General features: G+C 41.2%; 1 protein-coding gene across 1 annotated transcript; it reads right to left on the reverse strand.

Moving 5' to 3' along the window:
• Window positions 1–5525: 5525 nt before the first annotated feature.
• LOC310867558 (ADP-ribosyl cyclase/cyclic ADP-ribose hydrolase 1) lies at window positions 5526–12029 on the reverse strand (the record flags this gene model as incomplete). The annotated part of the gene is made up of 7 exons (XM_083777673.1): window positions 11770–12029; window positions 11060–11186; window positions 10631–10766; window positions 9553–9635; window positions 7715–7788; window positions 6561–6647; window positions 5526–5613 (listed from the first exon to the last, which is right to left on the reverse strand). The coding sequence occupies exons 1-7, from the start codon at window positions 11994–11996 to the stop codon at window positions 5526–5528; spliced, it is 822 nt and encodes a 273-aa protein (XP_083633799.1). The 5' UTR covers window positions 11997–12029.
• Between the last annotated feature and the right edge of the window lie 86 nt (window positions 12030–12115).

The raw sequence follows: 12115 nt of genomic DNA on the forward strand, positions 1-12115 counted from the left end.
GTGTGTGTGTGTGTGTGTGTGTGTGTGTGTGTGTGTGTGTGTGTGTGTGTGTGTGTGTGGGGGGGGGCGTATATCACAGATTTGTGTGTATGCGCACAGAATGTGCTCAGCTGATTGGTTGAGCACGGAATGTGAGGTATGATGATAAGAGCGCCCGTCACTTCACACGAGTGTGATATTTTTTCCTTTTCATTTAGAATATTTCCATTTAATTTTCAAAAATACTGGAAGAAATCTACAAGCTCACATCATGACGTGGCAGGGATCACCGTCCATCAGAAGATGAAATCACTAAATTGCATGTTAATTAATGACTATGTGTGACCAGATTTGACTGCGAGATGAGAGACTGCCATCGCGCAAACTCCAGCTTTTCACCAGAGGAGGATTTTTTTTTTTTTTTTCAAAATGAGTTGGTAGCACAGGCAGACTCTTCACATACTAGAGCATGTCTGAAATAAGTGTCAGAGCTGAAATCGTGTACATTTAAATATAAATGCTTAAACATCTAGCTAGGTGTAATGTTAGAGAAGTGATCCTTTCAAGCCTCTTTTCTCAACTCGCTGTTTTCTGCAAGACATGGTGGGTCAAACTGAACAAACAATATGTCAATTTGAAGCTATGATTCCCTGCTTTCATATGACATGACAAAACCTTGGAAAAAAAAAATTAACATATGACCATGTTGCCCTGCCATTTAAATGATGAAATTATGGTTTTCTGAGATAATTAATTATGCAACATGCATCATCAGCCTGATGAAATGACAGGTGCAAGGCAAACACAAAACAATAGGGTATGTTTTGTAGGTCTATGTAATATGGGTCACATGGTAGTGGTAAAATAATTATGGGTTTTGCCAATAAGGAAAAGTAAAATGAAAAATTGTGCATTGCATATTGTGCTGTTGTTGCTTTCATTCATGTAAAAGGAACTGGAGATAGCGCTGACGGTGCTTCAATGGGAGAAAAGCAGGAAAATATTCCTCTTGCTATCATTATCGTCTGTCGAAAAGTAGCAGATCTACAAGCTCAAAACCCCTGGCTTTATGCTGAGTTTCGAGCTTGCAGATCTGCTACTTTTTATGCTTTTGTGGGCACTGTAGAGTAACAAAGCAAAAACGTTAAACATATCATTGGAGATAATAGGTTTCTGCCCAACAACAGCAACAATATACTGTATGAAAGGATTCTAAAATATGACATAAATAAATGCAGAACAATATTCTTCCACTGTAAGCGCTTGTCGAAGTGCAATTTTCACTGGCATACAATATCGCCAGATGGAAAGTACAGAGTGTATGACTGTACGCCTTGTATGAGTGTAACCCTAAACCCGGGCCTGAATGATTGTCCCGGTCCAGCCCTGCCTGAATGATAGTATTGAATAGCCGTATTGAATGTGTGTTCTTGTAGTTGGAAGGGTTCGAAGCACAGCACTATGGCTGCCAAGGTTAACCCATTTAGGCCCAACGTCGAAATTTAAAATATGCCAAGTTCTAAATCCTGACAGTTTTCTGAAATACCCATGTTTCTATGTCAGTGGTTCTCAAACATATTCATGTCAAGGACCCCAAATATATATGACATTGGCCGCCGACCCCCATCTGAAAATATGTTGTTCCAGGCAGGGTAGCAAGGATTTGAGTAGCAAACTCGCTCTGTAACAATATATATATATTCAAAGATCTTTCAAAAATAGCAGACCTACAAGCTCGTAGCGCGCCACTCGGTGGCGCGCTATGAGCTTGTAGATCTGCTATTTTTCAATAGCTAAATTCTAACATAATGTTTAAAACACCAAAAGGGGTTCCCGCACAAAATGGTTTACGCATCTAAAACCCCCACTGTGGTCACCTCTGCTAAAAATGAACTGTGTGCACTGATGACACTGCAGGGCTCTTTGGATAAAACCGTCCACCAAATGGCATATATTACGCTGAGTGGGGCCATAATTACAAAACCATAAATACAAGCTTATAGATTCCAGACCATGTGGTTGTACCTGGGACTTGAGGGCTTGTAACTCTTGAGTTGAACTTTCCTGAACCTCTTCTCCAGTTCCAGATGCTTCTCCTTCAGCTTTCCCCTGTCTCTCCGCTCCTTCAGAAAGTCTTCTTTGTAGACCTCGGCCTGATGATGGTACACAAGGACGTTTTGATTGATTGATTGAAATATTTATTAACAGTTTGTAGAATTTACAGTACATTTTAAGCACAAACTCAATACAAAGACGGTCAACTGTGAGTGGACGACCCAATTAAGCATTACACTTGTTTACAACAGGGTCCACATTGTTCAATTCATCAAAACATTTAAAGACATACAGACATTTAGAGACATACAAATAGACATTTCTATGTAGCTAAAGTACAGAACAGGAATTCCTCATATGGGAAGCAAAAAAGGGAAAAGATACAATATACAGTGAGGGAAAATGGGGGTGGGGGGGATTCAGATTTTACAGAGGCCAGTTTCGAATTGCAGCCATCCGTAGGTGCCCTTTGAGTTTTGAGTACGTTATGACAGTATAGAAGATCAGGCTGCTAATGGTAGGCTATAGACTATAAAGTTTGTGGAAAAATGCAGGTTAAACAACAATTTACTCAATTAGCAGATGCTCTTAATCCTGAGAGCGATTTACAGTAAGCAATGTAAACAATGTAAACACAGCAGGGTAATACATCAAATGCATACCTATATTCAGTCTAACGTTTAGACTTTAGACTGATATAGCCTATAGATATGTTTAGACTCTAAACAATATCAAAAAATAAATAACATTGAAACTATACAAACTAGAAAATTCGCAATTTAAAAAAATTGCAGAGTGTGGTTGCCGCAGTGGCTTACATATGCCCCTCCCACTAATATTGCCAGCCAATTACAATTTCAAGTCACGCCTTAGATCATGCGTAAGTAATTCAGAGGGGATTTAACCCCCGAAATTCATGTTTTTGCGACAAACGGTTACATTTCTCGCATTTGCGGCGCCCCCTATGGATGAAAATGGAATTGCTTTTAGAACTTGGTTGATTGAACCACCCCGGACATGTGATTAACAATTTGGGATGGATTGGACATTCCGTTCGTGATTTATGGCATTTTTGTGATATAGGCCCCTCCTACTAACTTCGGAAGACGATTACGGCCGAACGATACGCACTACCAAAATTCTGCATTTGGTGTTTTAATCGGATATGTCCAGAGATCATGTGTGCCGATTTCTGTGAGATTTGGACAAAATATGTAGGAGGAAAAGCAAAAAGTTTGTTTTGGACAAAATTCAAAATGGCGGAAAATCTATCATGGCGGAAATGGGCGTGGCCTATATGGGGAGATGCGTCATGACCCAAGGAATCCAGGGAAAACATAATTTTGATTTTACGACCTACGGTTCAAGAGTTATAAGCCAAAAGGTAAAGTGGGCTGTTATAGCGCCACCATGAGGCCGACCTATAAAATTATAATTTTAATTAATTTTAGTGATAATTATGAAATATCCCTAAAAGTTTTGTAACTATAGTGATTACAGTCTCCGAGGAAAAAATACTTGAATGTGATTTTTTGCCTTTTCCCATTCATGTCAATGGGGAAATTTAATTCACTAATAAATTCATATCAATTAAACTATACAACATTTCTCTTAACAAAATACAAGCACACGATTCCCGATTTTTCCGGTCAATTTGACATATGGCTCAAGTGCGTACAGCGTACAGTGTGGGAGGTATAAAGCGTCAAAATAAAGACTACTCCAGTGAAATAATAAAGTGTCACAGTTACAAGAGTCTGGTTGCCCATTCGGGCAACCACACTAACTATAGGATTCCACTGTCTGTTTTGGTGTCTTCAAGACAACATCCAAGCCCGTTTCCAGAGCTTCTCCTGTGTTTCACTGCCACCTTGTGGAGGTCCAGGGAACTGACTGATTGATTGAAATATTTATTAACAGTTTGCAGAATGGGTACATTTCACATGAAAGCACGACTCAATACAAAGACTGTTACTGTCTGTGGACGACACACTGATAAAGCATTACACAAGCTTGTTTACAACAGGGTCCACCATTTTCAATTCATCAGAAGTTTCAGAACGAAAATGTAGAAATAGGCCTACAACAGTGAATAAGCAAACAAGCATGTCAGGCCTATTCTGAGCACCAGCTGTGGCTACTTTCACAACTCACGACCAAGCAGCAGAATGTAAATGAAGGAAAGCACTAGTTAGGTGGCGGCCTAGATCAGTGGTTCTCAACCATTTTCATATCAAGGATCATTATTTATTTACTTGGCGTTTGAGCCACGGACCAGCATTTGATGAGATTTTAGCCTCTCAGACCCAAAACCTTGAATATTTTGTTATTGTTTGATGAGATTGTGTCCACAATTCTATGTTGTATTGATGTGAATGCTGATCAAAATAACAATTCTTGGCTGACACTAGCCAGGCCAAAGCATGGTAAAGAAAAAAAAAAAAGATTTCACACCAGTTGCTCATTTCATGATTTTAATCAACAAGTATTTAAAATTCCATTGTGAGGCAAGTATAGTGAGATATGAAAATATAATATTACAGCAGCATTTGGCAGTTTAGTAGGCCTATACAGTGAGTACATTACACATTCTAGGTCCCTTTCAAGAATATAAAACAGTATCAAAAGACTCAGCAAACTAAAGTATGTATAAAAGATTATTATGATGTACTTTCCTGTCTGCAGCATATTGATCAGTCGGTCCATGATATCAATATATTAAGGCTCCTAGTGTAAATTAATCTATATACCTTATGCGTACATTCATGAATTGATCACACCCTTGTCCAAACTACAGTATCTTCATAGTTGATCCTCACTAATGCTCATGAGAAAATGCTACCTTTTTTTTGTACTTGCTCTGTGTCTCATAGGAGGGCTGTGGACACCTCAGAACTGTCCACACAGCCCTTGCCTTGAGACACAGACAGAGTAGACAACAATGGTGGCATATTATAATGAGCATTAGTGAGGACCAATTATATGAAGATAGGTTGAAAATGGTCCTCCTTTAACACAAAATTCTTTCCATTACATCCTATCATATCTGACAGTACCATATCCTGTCTACCAGCAGGATACAAAAAAACACATCCCATCTACCAACAGGATACAAAAAAAATGTGTGTGTGTGTGTGTGTGTGTGTGTGTGTGTGTCAATCAGAAGGTTGATGGCCTGCAGCTCATGGTACAAACAAGACAATTCCGTGCTCAAACAGACAGACCTATACAGACAGATAGAGCTGTGCCTTGGAGTGGCTAGCACCACTCAGGAACCTGTCTGTCTACCAACAGGCCCCACAGGGTGTTTCTGGGTTTGAGGCACAGGCACTGATGTTGGCCCTTAAGGGAGACAGAATGAGAAGAGCGTCAACATACAGTACTGTGTGTCGACACTGTGTGTGAACGCACGCACACACACACACACACACACACACACACACACACACACACACACACACACACACACACACACACACACACACACACACTTACTCTGCCACCTCCCTACACTTGTATTTAAGTCCAGGACGCAGCTGTTTCTGCAGGTCCCGTAAGGATGGGTTGTTACAATCTGTCCTGAAAAAAATGAAGCAAAAACAATGTTTTATGTGTTATGACTCGCAGACTTAAACGGATCGATTGGAAGATCCTGCACTGTGTTTTATTCACACCCGTCTACCAAAGTCCCATCATATCGTGTTACGGTTACACGACGAGCGGTAAGTCTGCCCAATTTGGTCTTCACACCACAGGGGTCTTCAACGTTTTCCAGGCCAAGGACCCACTAGCTCTTTCGCCAGAACCGGGGACCCCCACTACTATTGTATACAACTGTGTTGCAGATTACACTGTTTCATAGATTGCATAGCTTCACAGACTTGTTTGACAGTACTGTCATTGGTGTTGGATTCATGTCAATGTGTATTTTCAAGACATTTAACCACCTAACTCATCATCACTACATAGTGCAGTGAATGTTCTGTCATGCTGTCTAAATGGCGGCCTCTGGTGGACACTTCTCACTCTCTGCATCATCAATGAGACACATGTTGATTGCCATCACCACTTAACTCATTGGCCAATGACAGTTTGGGTGTGCCCTATATAAGCTCAGTCCACAGGCCTCACTTGGTGGACAGCTGTCGCTCAGTCCGATCCACAGCAGTCAAACTTGACCTTTCAGACTGCTATTTTTCTCTCTACACCAAACCTTTGCCGGGAACAGCGATGCGAGGCGTTGTGACCTTGTAGATCAGCTATTTTTTGGCTAAGTTCTCCTCAGAATAGGAATGCTAGGGTTCAATTTGTTCATGTAAAAGGGGGGGGGGGGAAACGATCCCTCTGTAATAACTCCAGGACCCCATAGGGGTCCCAGGCACCCTGTTGAAGACCCCTGCTGTACGCACTTACCATGTTTTACTGCTGTCACATAACAGAGGAAAGCGTAGAATTGTTAACCCTCATAATGATATATAAGTGTAGATAATTCATGGGAAACATGCAGTAGGAGGAACACATCTTACAGAAGAGACTCCTGGGTGATCAGAACTATATTCAGACTCTTGACTCTGGTGGTGTCGAACCTCTGCACCTCAATGCTGCCAAAGATACTGTGATGAAAACAATGCCATAACGTGGTTAGACTCAGCAATAAATATGTGATGAAAACAATGCCATAACATGGTTACTGTATATATCTGCCAGACTGCCATAATCATGTACTCAACTATCATTCTCTATCCCAATAATTATGTCAAGTCAAGTATTTTATCACAGAGCCAATACACTTAACAGGTGAAAAATAAAATAAGTCACGCACGCACGCTCGCACGAACGCACGAACGCATGCACATACCATAGACAAGCCATGGTATGTTACAATACGCTTAAGGACTCCGTAGCATTTAAAAATGAGTTGGCAAACAATGTCCGTCATAAATAATGTCATAAAGCTATAGGGTTGAAGTTGAAAGGTCAACATTCAATCCTAGTTCATGAGGTCTTTTTTTTTTTTTGCGGCTTACGCCTTTTATTGATTTTTGAAGGGACAGACAGTAGGCTGACAGGAAACGGGAGAGAGATGGGGGAATGACATGCAGTAAAGGCCGTGTCGGGCTCGGGAGTCGAACCCGCGGCACACTGCGACTGGATTACCAGTCAGGTGCCCATACCGTTACGCCACGGCCTGGGCCCATGAGGTCTTTTAAGCAGATTCGTGTAAACAAATTTTTCAATATTCATATTTTATCATGCATAGTGTAGGCTAGGCTATGTATCATTTGACATCCAAAGTGATGTGTGCATTAAAAAAAAAGGAGTTTATGTGAACGCCACAGTTAAACATGTTAGATGTTATGAAGGTAATGATTCAGTTTGTAACTTCAGTAGTTAGTCAATGACTAGCCTGGCCCAGCCAGTGTTATTTCTGGTATAGAGGGGCCGGTGGATCCTATTGGTTCACGCATCTGAGCACCCCAGCGCTCTCCTCCCCTTTGGAAAACTGCGGAGAACACTGACGTCACCAAATTTGGAACGCCGCCCCTCTGCACTATAGTTCCCTCCGACTCCTAGACCAGGAAATGTGACTTGTTTGCCCAGGCGTTTCTTTTTCTTGTGAAAAACTAAACGCCTGCGGTCTCCTAGGCTAGTCAATTACTGGACTTTTAGAATGACTCACCTATTAGCATCGAACGGTGCAGCTATGGACCCATTGAGCATTGATGTGACATCACCACAGGCAGCTTCTGCAAACTATAAGAGACATAAAAACATATTTTCGTGAACGGAAATGGCAACTTTCTTACTCGGATATCGGGTGGTATATTTCCAGACTCTACCTGTCATATAGCATTCAGAGATTGTGGAATAGTTGTCTGGCTACGTGAGACTAAGGACTGACTGACTGACTAGGCCTTCTTTGTGCTATGGGTGTGACTTTGTAAATCTTTGAGATTTAGATGGGGCCGCGTGCAATTGTCTCAAGGTAATGTGTGTTTGACGCTCCTTGCAAATGCATTCTTCTTCTGCTGCTTGCTTGCTGCACGACTGCATTCCTAAACAGCCAAATGCGAGGCATCCTGAGTGAGTGGGACTCTGCTCACTCAGGAGAGAAGCTAAGCAGTGTGTCTACTCTCCATGGAGGAGAGGAGGACAAAACCTCATTGATAAACAGCCCAGGCTCACAGACCCTTTCCTTCCCACTCTGCCTATCAGAAGAAATGCATGCATTTACGTTTAGGAAATGTAAACCGAGTTCGTATCTAAGACTGTCTGATACGTTTGATATTTGCTTTTGAACATATCACTTGATATTTCACTTGAAATTTTCAAATGAAATAAACATAAAAATATATATAAGAAATGAGTGAAAAATGTTATGGAAAAATCACGGCCCCCCTCACAAATTAGAAGGATATTCTTTTTTTTTTTTAAGATTTTTTTGCGGCTTACGCCTTTTTATTGATTTTTGAAGGGACAGACAGTAGGCTGACAGGAAACGGGAGAGAGATGGGGGGATGACATGCAGTAAAGGCCGTGTCGGGTCCGGGAGTCGAACCCGCGGCACACTGCGACTGGATTACCAGTCCGGTGCCCAGACCGTTACGCTACGGCCTGGGCCTAGAAGGATATTCTAATGCATTTTTTGTACGTTTATTTTTATTTGAAAGTGAAATATCCCTTTAAATTAAAACATTTATGTTAACCACAGTATCCTTGCCAGCCATATTTTGGGCTAATTTTTAAAAAGCATCGCCCAAAGCCAAATGTTTCCAAGATGCAGATTAGCTATTTTAGCTAGGCCTAGTTATATAGGCCAGGGCATAATGGTTAAGAAAATGTCGCCAGTTTTTTTTTTTCACAGTACACATTACTTGATTGTTTTTATTCAAAGACTTATTATCATTGGTCTGGATGGCTCAGAGGGAGAATACTGATTTCTAGGTCTGGTTGGTTCTCAAAGAGTGGTCCAGGGACCCCTAGGGGCCCTTGGAGGGTTTCTAGGGGGTCCCCAGCAAAATGTGTTAACACAACATCACAATCATTTTAATCAATGTATCCATTTATACGTTGACTATTCAAAACGAGTAGATATACAAGCTCACAGCGTGTCACTTTGTGCCGCACTGTGAGCATGTACATAATACATATGCTATTTTTTTACATTTATGAAAAATATGAAAAATGTTTTCTATGTATATTTATGTCTCTATGTATATTTCTTTCTTATTTTCAATAAAGCACAAAGCCACTGCCTTTGCAACCTAGATTTAGTCAGAACAACATTTACACAAATCCTTTATTCTCACCATTTGGTTGCCCCACCCATGATGTGTTTGTGCGCATGCCTGTCGGCGGCATTGTTTATTTTCTGGGTCCCTGACACAAAACATTTTCAGGTGGGGGTCTGCAGCCAAATATATGAGTATATACAGTATATATATATATCAATTTGGGGGGTTCCTGACATGAGAACGTTTGATAAGCACTGTTGTTGTTGTTGTTGGGTATACTTACTCCAGCTGAGGCCCGGTTCCAGAAGGAACGGACTGTATTGTTGTAACATTCAGTCCATCCTGGGCAGCCACTGGTTAATGTTTCTAGGAAAACACAATGTTTTGCACACATGTTTAGTAGTAGTAGTAACAGTAACAGTGAAGAATACAGAAGCATGCGCAGTCAGTCACTAACATGAAATTGCAAAATATTTTTTTATTTCACTAGAAAAACTAGAAAAGTATGGCTCCTCAGAGTGCAGGTCTCCGCCAGGCCGGGTTGCCCACCAACAGCTTGCAAATTTATATATATTTGGTCGTGTACTCCTAACTCAAAATATTTTGTTCCAGGCACCCCCAGAAGCAAAGATTAGAGTTAAAAATGTTCGCTTTAAAATATATATATATTCACAACTTTTCAAAAATAGGAGATCTACAAGCTCATATCGTGGCAAGAAGCGCTGACAAGCTTGTAGATCTGCTATATTTCAGTAGAAAAATAATTGCTAAAGTGGTTGAAATCTAAAATGACAGATGCTTTCCCAGTTTTAATATGTTAAGAGTAGGTACGCTTTATGAATGTTTATTTTTGGTTAAAGCTAAGCATGGGATTTTGTTTGATTAGTAGGCTGTTCAGGTGAACCACCCTGAGGTAACTTACCCATTTGTCACTTGTAAAATAAATCACTGTATTTTGGATTTTAAACTAGTGTTGACTGGATTTGTTTGGGGACTGGGGAGGAGGGAGTCCATTACATTATGTTAACACCTAGTGACCTATAGGCTGAGTCATAACAAAAGGAACCAGTTAAGGTGGTTCAGGAGTTTAATAAGAATGACCTGGTCACCGGAGAGATGCAGGCGGGGATATCTCTCCTCCAGATACCAGCTCAGTGGCCTTGTGGTTAGAGTGTCCGCCCTGAGACTAGGAGGTCGGGGTTCGATCCCCGGCCGGGTCATACCAAAGACTCTAAAAATGGGACCCAGTGCCTCCCTGCTTAAAACTCAGCATCGAGGGTTGGATTGGGGGGTAAGTCCCTGCGACCGGCCACATCTCTTCTATGTCATCTGTACAGTCCTTTAAAAGGCGTAATAGTTACCATTGCTGCCCTCCTTCCCACACCAGGTCAGTCCATCCAGGACGAAGCCCAGTAGAGAGTCTTCCAGAGTCACATAACAGTCTCTCTTCTCTGTGAATTCATGGACGATGTCCTTGGTTTTGCTCCAGAACATCATCTATTAAGACAAAATAATAGTTATCAAACACTTTCTTTCGCGTAGTTTGCTTAGTCAAAGTTCCTCCTTATAATAATAATACTGGATGATCATGTTTTAGGGTGGAAAAAAAATCACAGCACTCCATCTTTAAAAAGAAGATATATTCAAAACTATAAAAAAATTAATTGCAATCGATTTGTTGATATACAAAATTAAACAAATTGGACGGTAAAAAGTGCTTCTCGTATTGTATTAATTGAAAAAAAGTATCTTAAAAATAAAGGACATTTGCAGCCCTAGTTGTTACTCACTCGGTTACATGCAGGTTCAAAGGGTGCCACAGAGATAAGGCTGTCATAGGCCTCCATGGGAACGTTGCATGGATCCTTGCCCACATAGGCACTCTCAAACACACTCCAGACCTGCTCACACTCAATCCTGGGAAAGGACAGGAAGAATGAATGATCAGGGGTCATTGGGTTGTGGTTAATTTAACTGAGAGTGTAAAAACAAAGTGTGTGTGTGTGTGTGTGTGTGTGTGTGTGTGTGTGTGTGTGTGAGTGATAGAGATTTAGAAAAATATTTATATCAATTATTTTAACTGCTATCCTGGTGAATCATTCATGACCATAACACCTTTGATTCTGTGAAGAAAGAAAAATTAAACCAGCTATACAAAACTAAGGTAGGCCTATTTATTTATTCCCCTCCCCTCACACAATCCAAGGTTTTATTGTCACGATTCCCCAGGATCCTGACCTGGATGGCTGTATTCTAGGATTGCTTAAAATAATTGATATAAATATTTTTGTAAATCTCTATGGGAAAAATGTATGGCCGATTTTTCAGTGGGTACAGAAACCCCCGCCCACCAATGTCATTCAACAGGAAATAAACCTGGACCCATTCCGAATGATGTTGTCAGTGAAATATCGATCATCTCTTAAAATGAAAACACTTAGCCTATAGGCTAATATTAATTAATTAATAACACAGAAAAAATGTCTTAACAAAAGACTACCTCTTGTTAAAGCGCTTCGCAAACGCCTCGCATCTGGCGGTGAATTCCTCCCTGAAGCTGAGCGGTGCGGGGGTCAGTCCCAGGGTCAGAGCCAGGACCAGGACCAGGACCCCGAGCACCACGCACACCACGCCGACCACCAGCCAGCAGCCACGGCCACGGCTCCGCACTTTGCGTGTCTGCTGCGAATCCTTCCCGATCCCTGCATACCCTTCTTCACGTTCCATGATCGGTAACAGTGAGTATTCTTCTCTGACTATCGATCATGCAGCAGCAACAGTACGTGTTTCTCTCAAAAGCTGTTTCCTTGTTGTTGTGAGTAACTGACTGACCAGTGACCACCCCG

This window comes from Protomyctophum parallelum (genome assembly GCF_964188405.1).
Source record: "Protomyctophum parallelum genome assembly, chromosome: 12".
In the NCBI taxonomy this organism is placed as follows: Eukaryota; Metazoa; Chordata; class Actinopteri; order Myctophiformes; family Myctophidae; genus Protomyctophum; species Protomyctophum parallelum.